General features: G+C 43.9%; 2 protein-coding genes across 3 annotated transcripts in view; one reads left to right on the forward strand and one right to left on the reverse strand.

Annotated features, from left to right (window-relative positions):
- The window catches only part of LOC136638853 (uncharacterized), a 50,075-nt gene extending 38,451 nt beyond the window's left edge, over positions 1 to 11,624 (reverse strand). The window contains exons 1-2 of the mRNA XM_066612884.1: positions 11,336 to 11,624; positions 3,985 to 4,068 (exon numbers count right to left, since the gene is read on the reverse strand). Coding sequence (XP_066468981.1) covers positions 3,985 to 4,068; positions 11,336 to 11,624 — 373 coding nt within the window. The remainder of the gene's footprint in view (positions 1 to 3,984; positions 4,069 to 11,335) is intronic.
- A 16-nt stretch (positions 11,625 to 11,640) lies between these two features.
- COX10 (cytochrome c oxidase assembly factor heme A:farnesyltransferase COX10) overlaps positions 11,641 to 14,738 on the forward strand; it is a 142,753-nt gene continuing 139,655 nt past the window's right edge. Inside the window, exon 1 of one of the 2 annotated variants that reach the window (XM_066617091.1) lies at positions 11,641 to 11,764. The gene's annotated coding sequence lies outside the window, so the exon portion shown is untranslated. Of the gene's footprint in view, positions 11,765 to 12,003; positions 12,400 to 14,738 lie in introns of those variants that run through there. The other variant, XM_066617093.1, reaches the window with a different exon arrangement.

A 14,738-nucleotide genomic window follows, 5' to 3' on the forward strand; every position in this document is an offset into this window, starting at 1 on the left:
GCATCTTACGTTTATTTCGCAAAGGTTGAGCCAAGGAAAGCCAATGCTAATCAGCCGAGAGAACTGCAAATGTTTTGACATGCCATGTGGATTAGGGGGAAAGGTCCAAAATTTGGGCAGGCATGAATGATTGTGTGTAGATATAAATAAATATTTTTTTCCCCAGCTCAGCTCCTGGCTCCCATCCAGCACACTACAAATTCATCAAAAAATGAATGGGCTAGTGTGTTAACAAGTGCCTGATGGATGAGGAAAACTGCCCTAAGGGGGCACCCTTGAAAAATGGAACCTTCAGTGGGAGTTGGTCGGTACAAAATAGGCTGCAAGAGTGCCAATAACAGAAATATGGTGATTTATATTTTCTTATGTCATTGTTAGTGGGAGGGCATTTGGGGAGTGAAGTTTTCAAGAATCCTTCACCATTTTCTGCATTGCCTTTCAACTCAGAGAATTCTTACCATGTCGGATTATTTTCTGGTATTTCACCCCCTGGATTTTTCCTGGACAATTGTTAAATTTTGGGAGAACTCATAAGAAAGCCCATGTGAAAGGAACTCCTTCTCAGCTTTGATTGGCTGGTGACTGTGGGAGGCGTGAAAAGCCCCCTGAGAAAGGTTACAAAGAGTTGAATCCTAAGGAATGCACCCAGAAAAAAGGGAACATTTGGTACTGGTCCTTGTGTGGTCGCACAAGACAATGCAGAAGAAATTGTCCAACAATTTTGGGAAGGGACGTTCTTCTCCTTCCCCCAAATAAGGTAAGAAGCCCCACAATGGGGCTACTTGCTTCTGTGCCATTTAGCCTGTGAAGGGTAAAGCAGCCTTGTGTTGCCTGGGAGGCCTGATGCAGGGCTACAGGTCTCATGGTGCAGAATTCCACTGGTCCCAACCCCTTTCTGCTGTTCTATGCATTCCCCCTCCCTGGAATGCCTACCCCCCCCCCCCGCCCAGACTTACCACCCTGCCACCTGACACTTGCCTGGAGCTCCACGCAGCGATCCCATCTGCCGATCAGTGCTGGCTCAGCATCCTGTGCTGGACCAGTGGGCCTGTAAGAGGCATCATGCCCATACGGCATGTTTGTGACAATTAGTGCTGGTGCTGGGCTGGCATGCATTGCATAGGATTGGGCCATAAGGCCGAGAAGGGAAAGGTATTAGCAGCAGCTGTGCATTTCCCTTCCTGAGCTTGATCATCTTCAGATTTTTGCCAGCAAAATCGCTGGCAGGTCTGAGTAGACCCAATTGGGCAGCAGAGGTTTATCCTCATTCTCAAGACTGTAGTCTTAAAAGTGCTGCAAGGCATTTTGTTATGTTTGCTCGGACCAACACAACTAACACACCAGAAGCTGTTACTTGAGGAGGAATCCCTGAGCTTGCTTTGAAGTTTACTTGAAACAAAATTAAGTAACAATGCTATGCCAGAATATTTTGCCTTCCCCTTTAGGGAAGTTGCTGCTTGCTATAATGTATTGTTCTCTACACCTGCCATCTTTTGAATGATACAAAAGTATATATACTAAAGGAAACATTGTACTTATTTTATTCCTACTCATGAGAATGCTAGTTGTCAATGGATACAAAGGACGTTAAAAAAATTGGGGTTCTGTGGTCAAATATCTGATGTATTAAGCTATAGTTTCTAAGTACTTTATTCTGGGAAAAGTTGAGGTTACAGTGCAAGCATTTGGGAGTTAGCCATTGGCCTTTTATATTTTTGAACATGTAATGTTGGTAACTATTGTCCTTGGAAAATATGCCTTTCTAAACTCAATAGATATTTCACATTCTTGACACAGTCATTCATTCCATTCTCCTGTCATGGTTCCTGTGATATAAGAGTTGCATAAGAAAGTGAATGTGAATGATCTTCTCAGGGTCTACACCCTGGCTTGGTGTAATTTACTCACATGCCTTGTTTAGAGCACTACCCAATAGCTTTTTGCTTTCTTTAATTATCTTCTGGGATCTTTGCTAGTGTTCCTATTACATCATAACTTCATTACCAAACCAAGCATTAAATCATTCTGGGCACAAAATTGGGGGTGAGGAAAGAATTTAACTCCATCACAGTTGCAGCAAAGTTGTAGGTTCTGGAGTTTTTCGAAGTTTATCTGAAAGCAACATTGCTTAGCATACAATGTGTGTTTTGAAGGAGAAGGAGAAGAGTATAACCTTTAATATATTAACAGAATGAACTACACAAAGGGTGCAATCCTAACCCTTTATGTCAGTGCTTTCCAGCAGTGACATAAGGGCAATGCAGCTTTGAGGTATGGGAACAAATACTCCCTTACTTTGAGGAGGCCTCCGTAAGTGACACCCAACTGCAGGATGCAGCACATGTTCCATTGGCATCGCTATGCCAGTGCTGGGAAGCACTGACATAAAGAGTTAGGATTGCGCACAAAGTGAGTTGAAGAAACAACTGTCAGTTTGGTAAAAATAATGATTGACTGACTTAGCATATAAAAAGCCCTGTCCATACAATTTCATTCTGGATTTATTTATTTATTTATTTAAACATAGGTGACAATCCACCAATAAGAAATTGTGCCTCTTCAGAAAATAGGCAAAGCAAACATGAAATCTTTCTGTAATCTGACTTTGTGTGTCCTCAGAACTATAAAATAGAAAATTTCTAGAATCTCTGGTTCAGTGATATAGGCTGCAATCCTAACCACACTTTCCTGAGACTAAGTCCCATTGAACAAAATAGGACTTACTTCTGAAGAGACCTGGTTAGGATTGTGCCCATAATAACTATGCCAAATTACAAGGCTCTGAAGCGACACTGTATTAAATTTCAGTGAATTGTATACTTAACATTTCTGTGGCCAATTTAGCAAGGCTGTGGCCAACATGTGCAAGTTTGGGGGGGGGGGAGACACATTTTCTTAGTACTGAGTTTTGTTTAAATATTTTGAATATTTGATTTTTCTACAAGAATTGGACTAGTGGGGGAAAGCTGCCTGTTCAATGAAAAAGTCCTCTAGAATGGGCTTAAGATAAGCTGCTTGCTGCCTGAGAGATGAAAACAAAATCAAACCAAAAGGGATACTGTGGTTGAAAGATGAAATAAAATCAGTGGAAAATTCAGAAATACTCTTGATGCCTAGATATCATAGAATGATAGAGCAACTAGGGCAGGCACATGGATGGATGGTTAGATAAATAACAAATTCATAGGAAATATTTCTCATGTGATCCCTTAGTTGTTTGAAAACTCCACTGCATATTGGCTCTCACAGTTGGAGCCTTCCCATCATATGAATGATGGCAATAGGAAGCACACTGGATACTATAAGTTTATCAAGTGGTAGCAGCCACTCACCCATCATTTTAATTCAGTGGGTGAATGGATGATAGGATGATGTCACATGAATGAATGGATAAAAGGTAAGGTAGAAATACACTGACTATATGCAGATAGAAGCTGTGTTTGAATTTTATTCAGACATGGAGATAGAGTGTCCTCAGGTACAGAGGTGAGATGAAGGCAGATGATAGATGAATAACATGTAGATCAGGATATATTAATTGGATGCAAATAGAATGTATACCTTTGCATGTATACCAATGTATACCAATGTAAATGGACAGATAGACAGACTGATAATCCCTTTCAAATTATTCCTTAGAGAAGTAGGCAAATTTGGAGCATCTTGCATAAAAACATTTTGGAAAAATTTTAGGTTCACCTGAAGTAATCGCAGCAAGAACTTGCTCATGGTTACAAATTTGCTAATGCCAAGAATCTTTGGTGCTACCGAGGGCCTTTTATTCCCACAGACACTTTTTTCATTTTACCTTTAGACATTCCAAATTGTATCGCACAAGGACACAGACTAGAAGAACACTGAAAATGATACAAGATAATCAACACTATTTTCCTACCATTAAAAAGAAAAAAAGCCTGACAGTTAAGTTTCTGAAATGATCTGAAAAGGGTTATCACAGCAACAGTAAGTATGCCCCCCACTTACATTTTATTTTGACCTTGGTCTTTTTAAACCCTGTATTGGAAAGTACACCAAGTCTCTGTGGGGTGATAACATCAACGACACATTCTACAAAGCAAAAATATAGTATTTTTACAGTGAGTATTTTCATCATTTTCTGCCAACAAATCAATCTAGTAAGGAGCCATGTTGGTTTTTAATCTCAAGAGGAAAATGAGATAGTTCTGAGATTCAAGTACAAGAATCATATACAGCCTCCAAGCATTTACCCTTTGTCATATGAAGACGCTGTGTTAGACTACAAAAATCTAATTAAGCCTCTCCAGTCATATTTATGAATGAGTTAATAGGAAAGAGAACGGTGTAATACTCTTAATATATGGTTATAATTAACATTAATGGGACTCCCATTGTTAAATGTTGCACATCACCCTGAAACAATGTACAACAGAATGTGTTGTTTATTTAGTAGCCAGTGAAATAGGTGCACTAATTGAACGCCACAGCAATTAGGTAAGTAAAATACAGACGCTTGGAAAAATAAGTTGGCTTAAAAATATTTGACCTTGAACTCTACAGTAGAATGTTAGTATTAAACCATCAAAGCAAAGCAGGAAATGAAACATAGTATATTATAGTGCTAAAAAACCCACAGAAGCAATTGCTCCTTTGCAGCAATGTTAGGCATAAAGCACTGCATCCCAACTACGTATATTAAAAATAAACAATTTTAGAATCACTATTAACCATTAAAATGGTATTTATTTTAAAACTGTACAAGTTTAGCATGGAGAAGCAGACAAGCACCCAGAATCAGACCTCCCCTTTCTGTAACAACCAGTATATACATTCCTCCCTCCATGTTTGTCAGATGCAAAACTTAAAACACTTTCACCTTTGCTGGGCACTTAGTTGCAAAACTGTTTCTTGTGTCACGAATCTCTCTCATGATGGTTGAGTGTAAGCAGCAGCCGGTGACCATCAGCCATCAAAAGCTACCGCTACTGATTTGCACAAGCATCTTCTAGCCATCTGTATCCATTTCAGGAATATCTTTAATTCTCAGCAATACGAAAGCCTTGAGAAAAGATTGCCTCTTCAATTTGCACAGCCCTAACAGGAGGTATTATATGAAATGATACATCAATTTGTATTTAATTTGACATATCTGAGAACTGGTCCACAGGTATTTAAATCTGAACTATTTAAGTCTATTTGAAATATTTAAATCTGCACTATTAAAAAAAGAATAGAAAAATAGTCAAAGATTGATTTTCACAAACTTGAAAATACTGTAGTAATGATGGACAAAGATGCAATCCTTCAACAGTTACCCTCCCCATACATCTGTATTTGTAGCCTGAGAAAGGCAGCAAAACTAGGTGGTTTACTGAAACCCTGGAGGGCTGATATTCATCGCTAGTGGCTTGCTTGTAGCTTGATATGTCGCAAGTTTGCAGGCCTGTATTATTACAAAAGATGAATTCTTTCTTATCTCTATTACAACTTAAAATAGCAACTTTCCAACAGCCTCTCAACAGGGATTCATTTCAGCACTTAATTCTCTTGGTGAATGGAAGGAATGTCTGAACTACAGAGTCCAGTCTGGAAAGGTTATTCAAGGATCCCAGCTTTTTGTATCCATCTCCTCAGCAAGAAAGAAGTCTTCCTAGTCCAGTTTCAAAACCCTCCAGGGAAGATCAAGGTGCAAGCCTCCAACTTGACTATAATTCTGAAACCAACACCAGTTCATTTGGCTGTCCAAGAGAAAGAGGCTTCTGAATGTTTCCCAGTCTGAGTTTCTTCAGGGAGATCCAGAGCAACATCGATACCACCAATGGAGTGTAGATAAACTTGTACCCAACAAAAACTGCAGCTGAGGAATAAAGGAAGCTCAAAAGGCCAAACTACCTGTGACTGACAGTAACTTAACTTCCTTCGCAGCAGCTGGAGGCTGCAATCTTGAATGGAAGACACCTCGGGAACAGGAAGAGATGCTTAACACTCTCCCTCTGGTTGTTTTTCAGCATAAATTGGCCCTGTTTTTGAATTGGTTCTCTCCCAATGAAGAAAAAGATGCAAAATCTTTTTCCCCCCACAGGAAGAAAAGCAGCTGGATCAGAGCAATTGGCTGCATGTACCTGAGCCTCCTGCAGCCTCCTGGGTGACCTTCTGCAGGGCTTCCCGCAGATTTCAGAAGTGAAAGTGGAGCGATCATGCTCTACTTCTGCTTTAGCATTATTGCTCTGCTTTTACTTTCAAAGATTTGTAGTCAATGGGACTTTCTTCTGAGTAGGCATGCATAGGACTGAGCTCTGAGGCCGCAATTCTATCCACACTTACCTGGGAGTAAGCCCCATTGACTACAGTGGGACTTACTTCTGAGTAGGCGTGCATAGGATTGAGCTCTGAGGTTGCAATCCTATCCACAATTAACATAAGAACATAAGAACAGCCCCACTGGATCAGGCCATAGGCCCATCTAGTCCAGCTTCCTGTATCTCACAGCGGCCTACCAAATGCCCCAGGGAGCACACCAGATAACAAGAGACCTCATCCTGGTGCTCTCCCCTACATCTGGCATTCTGACTTAACCCATTCCTAAAATCAGGAGGTTGCGCATACACATCATGGCTTGTACCCCATAATGGATTTTTCCTCCAGAAACTCGTCCAATCCCCTTTTAAAGGCGTCTAGGCTAGACGCCAGCACCACATCCTGTGGCAAGGAGTTCCACAGACCGACCACGCGCTGAGTAAAGAAATATTTTCTTTTGTCTGTCCTAACCCGCCCAACACTCAATTTTAGTGGATGTCCCCTGGTTCTGGTATTATGTGAGAGTGTAAAGAGCATCTCCCTATCCACTCTGTCCATCCCCTGCATAATTTTGTATGTCTCAATCATGTCCCCCCTCAAGCGTCTCTTTTCTAGGCTGAAGAGGCCCAAACGCCGTAGCCTTTCCTCATAAGGAAGGTGCCCCAGCCCCGTAATCATCTTAGTCGCTCTCTTTTGCACCTTTTCCATTTCCACTATGTCTTTTTTGAGATGCGGCGACCAGAACTGGACACAATACTCCAGGTGTGGCCTTACCATAGATTTGTACAACGGCATTATAATACTAACCGTTTTGTTCTCAATACCCTTCCTAATGATCCCAAGCATAGAATTGGCCTTCTTCACTGCCACCGCACATTGGGTCGACACTTTCATCGACCTGTCCACCACCACCCCAAGATCTCTCTCCTGATCTGTCACAGACAGCTCAGAACCCATCAGCCTATATCTAAAGTTTTGATTTTTTGCCCCAATGTGCATGACTTTACACTTACTGACATTGAAGCGCATCTGCCATTTTGCTGCCCATTCTGCCAGTCTGGAGAGATCCTTCTGGAGCTCCTCACAATCACTTCTGGTCTTTACCACTCGGAAAAGTTTGGTGTCGTCTGCAAACTTAACCACTTCACTGCTCAACCCTGTCTCCAGGTCATTTATGAAGAGGTTGAAAAGCACCGGTCCCAGGACAGATCCTTGGGGCACACCGCTTTTCACCTCTCTCCATTGTGAAAATTGCCCATTGACACCCACTCTCTGCTTCCTGGCCTCCAACCAGTTCTCAATCCACGAGAGGACCTGTCCTCTAATTCCCTGACTGTGGAGTTTTTTCAGTAGCCTTTGGTGAGGGACCGTGTCAAACGCCTTCTGAAAGTCCAGATATATAATGTCCACGGGTTCTCCAGCATCCACATGCCTGTTGACCTTTTCAAAGAATTCTATAAGGTTTGTGAGGCAAGACTTACCCTTACAGAAGCCATGCTGACTCTCCCTCAGCAAGGCCTGTTCGTCTATGTGTTTTGAGATCCTATCTTTGATGAGGCATTCCACCATCTTACCCGGTATGGATGTTAGGCTGACCGGCCTATAGTTTCCCGGGTCCCCCCTCTTTCCCTTTTTAAAAATAGGCGTGACATTTGCTATCCTCCAATCTTCTGGTACCGTGGCCGTTTTGAGGGACAAGTTGCATACCTTAGTCAAGAGATCTGCAACTTCATTCTTCAATTCCTTAATAACCCTTGGGTGTATGCCATCAGGGCCCGGTGACTTATTGATCTTTAATTTATCAATGAGGTCTGAAACATCTTCTCTTTTAACCTCTATCTGACTTAACTCCTCGGTTAGGAGGGGCCGTTCGGGCAGCGGTATCTGCCCGAGGTCTTCTGCCGTGAAGACAGATGCAAAGAACTCATTTAATTTCTCTGCCATCTCTAAGTCTCCTTTTATCTCCCCTTTCCCTCCCTCACCATCCAGAGGGCCAACCGCTTCTCTGGCGGGTTTCCTGCTTCTAACATATTTGAAGAAGCTTTTATTATTCCCCTTAATGTTGCTGGCCATGCGTTCCTCATAGTCTCGCTTGGCCTCCCCTATCACCTTCTTACATTTCTTTTGCCACAGTTTATGTTCCTTTTTATTCTCTTCATTAGGGCAAGACTTCCATTTACGGAAGGAAGCTTCCTTGCCCTTCACAGCCTCTCTAACTTGGCTGGTTAGCCATGCGGGCACTCTCCTGGATTTAGTGGAACCCTTCTTTCTTTGCGGTATACACCTCTGCTGGGCCTCTATTACTGTTGTTTTAAGCAGCCTCCATGCACTCTGGAGAGACTGGACTCTTTTTACCCTCCCTTTCAACCTCCTTCTAACCAGCCTCCTCATTTGAGGGAAGTCCGCCCGTCGGAAGTCAAGGGTTTTTGTTAGAGATTTGCCTGGTATTCTTCCCCCAACGTGCACGTCAAAACGGATCGCAGCATGATCACTGTTCCCCAATGGCTCAGTAATGTTTACATCTCTAACCAGGTCCTGTGTACCGCACAAAATTAAATCCAGAGTCACCAGTCCTCTGGTGGGCTCCGTGACTAGCTGATCTAAGCCACAGTCATTTAGCACGTCAAGAAATCCGATTTCCTTATCGTGACCAGAACACAAATTGACCCAGTCAATATGAGGATAATTGAAGTCCCCCATGATTACAACCCTGTCCTTCCTTGTCACCTCCCTGATCTGTTTCCTCATTTCAAGGTCCCCATCAGATTTCTGGTCTGGAGGACGATAGCACACCCCCAGTATTACATCACTGCACAAGCCTGGTAATTTAACCCACAGAGATTCTACGGTGGAGTCGGACCCACCTTCAATCTCTACTTTGCTGGATTCTATCCCTTCCTTAACATAAAGGGCCACCCCACCTCCAACACGCCCCTGCCTGTCCCTCCTGTAGAGTTTATAGCCCGGGATTGCGGTATCCCACTGATTCTCCGCATTCCACCAGGTTTCCGTTATGCCCACTATGTCAATATTTTCCCTTGTCACCAGACATTCCAGTTCTCCCACCTTTGCTCGTAGACTTCGGGCATTCGCATAAAAGCATTTATACACGGAATGCCCCAGGATGGGCTGCTTATTTGCTCCTTTGTCCCCGCATCCTCTCATTTTGCCAAACCGTCTATCACATCCCATCTCCCTACCTTTCCCAATTTCTTCTCCTACCCTGCCTTTGTCTTGTTCTCTAACCTCCCTATCCTCATCCCATAGGGATGAGGAGTCCCGAACCGGATGCCCCTCGGCTCCTGTTGGCCTTCCCCCAGGGATCAGTTTAAAAGCTGCTCTGCCACCTTTTTAATGTTATGCGCCAGCAGTCTGGTTCCATTCTGGTTCAAATGGAGCCCGTCCCTCTTGTACAGGCCCCGCTTGTCCCAAAACGTTCCCCAGAGCCTAACGAATCTAAACCCCTCCTCCCTACACCACCGTCTCATCCACGCATTGAGACCCCTGATCTCCGCCTGCCTAGCTGGCCCTGCGCGTGGAACAGGTAGCACTTCAATTACCTGGGAGTCAGTGGTGTAGCTAGTGGGGGTGGGGGGTGACACCACAAATGCCCCAACATTGCGGAGGTTTGGAATAACCCCATCATGCTATATACCCTTGGATATGGAATTTCCAGCGGAATGCAATGCAAAAAAACCGGATTGAAATATCTCCTTTCCATCAAAAGTTATGGTCAAAAGACTGGAAAAAAAAATGCATGGAACCTTATGGAAAATGAAACCCAGCCATATCGTGTGTTTACTCATGAGTAGGCAAACTTGCCATAGTTCCACGGAAAGGGCAGGCTGAGAGGAATCCAATGACACCAGAATGGTTCCTATCCAATGAAAGCTACCCCCAAAAAACACCCAAAAAGGTAGTCCCTCCCTCCAAGCAGATGAACTTATTGAGCCCTATAGAAAGCGAAAGTAAGCCTCAGGGTCGTGTTTACTGGCAAGTGAGCAAATGTACTTTGGCTGCTGGTCAAGTCAGGCAAAGGGGAATGCAAGGCTGGCTGCATGGTCCCAATCTGATGAAAGTGGAGCTCAACAAATGCTTCAGAAGGCAGCACCCCCCCCCCCCCAAGAATAAAACAGAGGCTTCAGCTGGTGAGGTCCATTTCATTTCTTTTTAGACTTGTAAAACCAGGTGGGTCCTGATAGTGCTATGCTTGAAATATAAGAATTTACACTGAACTGGGCACTGGGAAGGGCTGAAAATCTCACTGATATTTTTGTGTGTGGTGGGGGGTGTAATTGCAGGCAGTCTAGAGAGAATATTCACTTGGTGAAACAGGGCTGGCTTCCCCTTATTTAATTATCTGTTTTTCTTTAATTATTTATAATTATTTTATTTTGCTTGATGATGTCACTTCCAGCCATGACATCACTTCTGGTGGGTCCTGGACAGACTGTCATTCTAAAAAGTGGGTCCCAGTGTTAAAAGTTTGAGAACCACTGCCTTAACTCAGAACAGGCCAATGAGACATCCGGGGGGGGGGTGACACCCTAGTGACTGCAATTCTGGTAATCGTGGCTTTTGGGAATAATATCATCATGTTATATACCATTTGATGCAGAATTTCATCCATTGCTTGTGGGGAAATAGTCACTGCATTTATTTTCTGGCCCTTATTATTATTCATTCCATGTCATGACTATTACTATCTCTGTCTCACCTACCTCACAGGGTTGTTGTGAGGACAAAATAAGGGAAGGAACCATGTTCACCACCCTGAGCTGCTTAGAGGAAGGGTGGTATAAAAAGTGAATTAATTCCTCCCAGTCAAAATAAGGGGAGGAATAAAAACGTGAATTAGTTAATTAATGATTAATAAATTAAATCAATCAATTGTGCGATGTAGGGTGAGAAAAATGTGTCAAACGACATAGCTACGCCTGTGCTGGGAGGAAGCCCCATTGACTACAGTGGGACTTACTTCTGAGTAGGCGTGCAGAGGAGCGAGCTGTGAGGCTGCAGTTACCTGGGAGTAAGGCCCACTGCCTACAACGGGACTTACTTCTGAGTAGACACGCACAGGCTGGGCTGAGCCCTCGCTGTCCAGCCCAGACTGCAGAGCTAGTGCTGCACCGTGCGGTGTGCTTTCCGTTCCCGCCAGCGGCTCTGCCGCAGCCTGCCGCAGGAGGGAGGCGAAGCCAGCCCTGCGGGAGGTGCGGCCGCCGCTCTTCCAGCCCAGTCCCTCCCCAACGCGCTCCAGGTGGGTGCGCCCCAACCGCCCCATTGCGCGCCGGACTCCGCTTCACGCCCGGTCCCCTGGAAGGCGCCGACAGCTCCAGCGACACCCGCATTCCCCGGAAGTCCCGCCCCGTTTCCCGGAACGGAGGTCAAGCCGGGCAAGATGGCGCCGCCCAGTGCGCCGCGCTGAAGGGACCGAAGGGCAGCGCGGGCGCCGGGGCTCTTTCGTACGCCGCGCCTCGGGCGCTTCCAGGTGCGCAGGGGGAGGGGACGCGCTCGCTTGAGTGAGGACTGGCTCGTGTCCCTCGGCAACGGTCGCATGGGGGGGGGGAGGCTGCAGCCTCTCGTGTTCCACTGGACGGGGCGGGAGAGGGCGCGGTGAGCAGAGCAGAGCGGAGGCGGGGGGGAGGTCCTCTTGAGAGGTCCTGTTGAGAGGTCCTCGGCCGCTTCGCCGGGAGCTCCCTCAGAGGCGGGCTGCGTGTGGAAGGAGCAGTCGCCGCCCTGCCTTCTGCGCGGGGTGCAAGCAGCTTGCGCTGCGCTGGCTGAGCAGCTCCATAGGAGGCCGCTGGGCCATGCGAGGGCCTGTGCCTTGCCTTGCTTGGTCCTCCTGGTGGTCGAGCTGTTCATCGCAAGGCTGTCCCTAAGCTGTCATTGTAGGGCTTGCAGAGTAACAAGGCTCTGCCCTCAGGAGCATACAATTGAACGAATTGTCCTTGTTTGTCTACCTGTCCAACCTGAAGAGAAATACCGCTGTGCGCCACTCACATTCTCTGACCCCCTGTTGTTATGCGATTGGGTCATTAAGTGAACGTTCAGTCCATCTACTGCCTTTGTGGTGTAAGCAGACACCCCCTGGCAGACGCTTGCTGGCTGCACAGGCTGCTGAAGGTAGGCTCCCTCTTCTCTGCCTTAAGAGCCTCTATGGTGTGTGAACAGACAGTCTGCTGCAGGCTTGGGAGACACGACTGCCTCCTTAACAGCATCTTTATTGTGCTTTGACCACCATCATATGTGCGGTCTATTGTTAAGCGAACAGTCGTTAAGTAGTGCACACCTGTATTTCTTTACCCAGTGTAATTAATTGCTGGAGGTCCTAGTCACAGGATATTGTGAAGGCCTTAATGCTTTCAAAAGGGAATTGGGTGGATTTATAGAGAGAAACTCCATTGCAGACTACATGCTGTGGTGAATATAAGCAGTCTGCTGGTTTTAGAGGTAGTCTATCTCTGAGTGCCAGATAATAGGGAGTGGGAACAATGTATAGGTATCATGTTGTCTTAAGTGTTCCCGAAAGCATTTGGTGGGCTACTGTGAGATACAAGAAGCTGGACTAGGTGGACCCTTGGCTAATCCAACAGGGTTCTCAGGTTCTTATAAACCTCTTTGTGAACTACTTTTTTGTTGACGTTAAGGCTGACTTGGGAAGAAAAACAATATTCCATTATGCATAAATAGGCTTTGCCTGTTGAAAATAAGAAGCCAAAGGTTTGTCAATGGTTTTTAGCTTTTTGGGTTGATCATGGATCCCCTTGAGAATCTGTTGACCACTATGGACTCCCTCTCCAGAAAAATACACGTAAACGCATACTCACAATTGTTTTTGTACCTGGTTCACAGACCTCCCCAAGCGAATCTATGGATCTCAGGTTACGAATTCCTTTTTTAAAATAATTAATTTTTTAATTATTTTCCAAAATAAAAACAAACAACGAATATAAACAGACACAAATTCAATACACAACACACAAAAAACCACAAAAACATACTGTTGAAGGTTGCAGACAATCATATAACAATATATCTAATCAATCAAACAATACATACTAATCTTGTTCCTCTTCTAGTTTAACCTCTTAATATCATTTATCTATCATATCATATCCTGTATCATGTATACAATATATTCATCTAAATGCCCTATATTATACATCTACAACTTCATTTTCAACCAAGCATAAAATGGTCTCCATTGTGTCGGTTTATGCTGTTGATCCAAAATCTCTGTAAGCCTATCCATTTCCGCCACATTCATCTCTATTAATTCATCTTTCGTTGGAATTTTAATATCTTTCCAGTAGCATATACAATCCTTGCAGCAGTTAATATCATAGTTAAATACACATCATTTTCTTTGTCTCTAATATCTAAGGTGATATTAAGCAAAAATAACTCTGGTTTGGGCATTATCATAAATCCAACAATCTCTTATATTGATCTTCTAATATAATCTACTCTTTAATCCATAGTAGTGCTGCGGCCTTATAATTTAAAAACCAATCAGGAAGCCCCATGCCTCCTCTTAGTTTCACATCTTGCAAGTCCTTCATTTTAATTCTTGGTTTCTTTCCCTGCCAGATGAATTTCGAGATAATTTGATTAGTTTCTTTAAACATATCTTGCTTCAAAATTACAGGGATTGTTCGGAAAAGAAAGTTTATTTTAGGCAAACATTCATTTTCACTGCAGCAACTCTTCCCATCAATAAAAGTTGCAATTGCTTCCATTTTGTTAAATCTCTTTTTATTTCTTCAATCAATTTCAAATAATTATCTTTCACTAATGTGCTTGTTTTCTTTGTTAATTGAATCCCTAAATATTTAATTTTTCTTCTTTGAAATTTGTTAATTCCACCAATTCCTGTATTTTCTTTACTTGCATATTCTTTAAGATTTTCATTTTCTTGACATTTATTTTCAGTCCTGTCACTTCAGTATATTCTCGCAGCACATCTAACAAATTTTTGGCAGATTCTAATGGTTCTTCTATAATCGCCATAAGGTCATCCGCAAATGCCTGGATTTTAAATTCTTCACCTCTTATTTTTAATCCTTTAATCCAGGGGTGCTCACACTTTTTTGGCTCAAGAGCTACTTTGAAACTCAGCAAGGCCCGGAGATCTACCAGAGTTTTTTTACAATGTTCGCGCCATCATAACATAACATTTATGTGTATAATGTATGTTGGTGTACCTTGAGCCCCACTGAGTATAACAGGACTTACTCCTGAGTAGACATGCCTAGGATTAGGCTGTGAGGCTGCAATCCTAGCCACACTTACCTGGGAGTAAGCCCCATTGAGTACAATGGGCCTTATCCCGGTGTTTCCTCCCAGAGGCACCTGAAAGGGGGGGGTCAGCACTCCGCGATCTACTCATTTTGCCTCGCGATCTACTGGTAGATCGCAATCCACCTATTGAGCACCCCTGCTTTAATCTCTTCTGTCTTTCT

Source organism: Tiliqua scincoides, chromosome 2 (assembly GCF_035046505.1).
Source record: "Tiliqua scincoides isolate rTilSci1 chromosome 2, rTilSci1.hap2, whole genome shotgun sequence".
In the NCBI taxonomy this organism is placed as follows: domain Eukaryota; kingdom Metazoa; phylum Chordata; class Lepidosauria; order Squamata; family Scincidae; genus Tiliqua; species Tiliqua scincoides.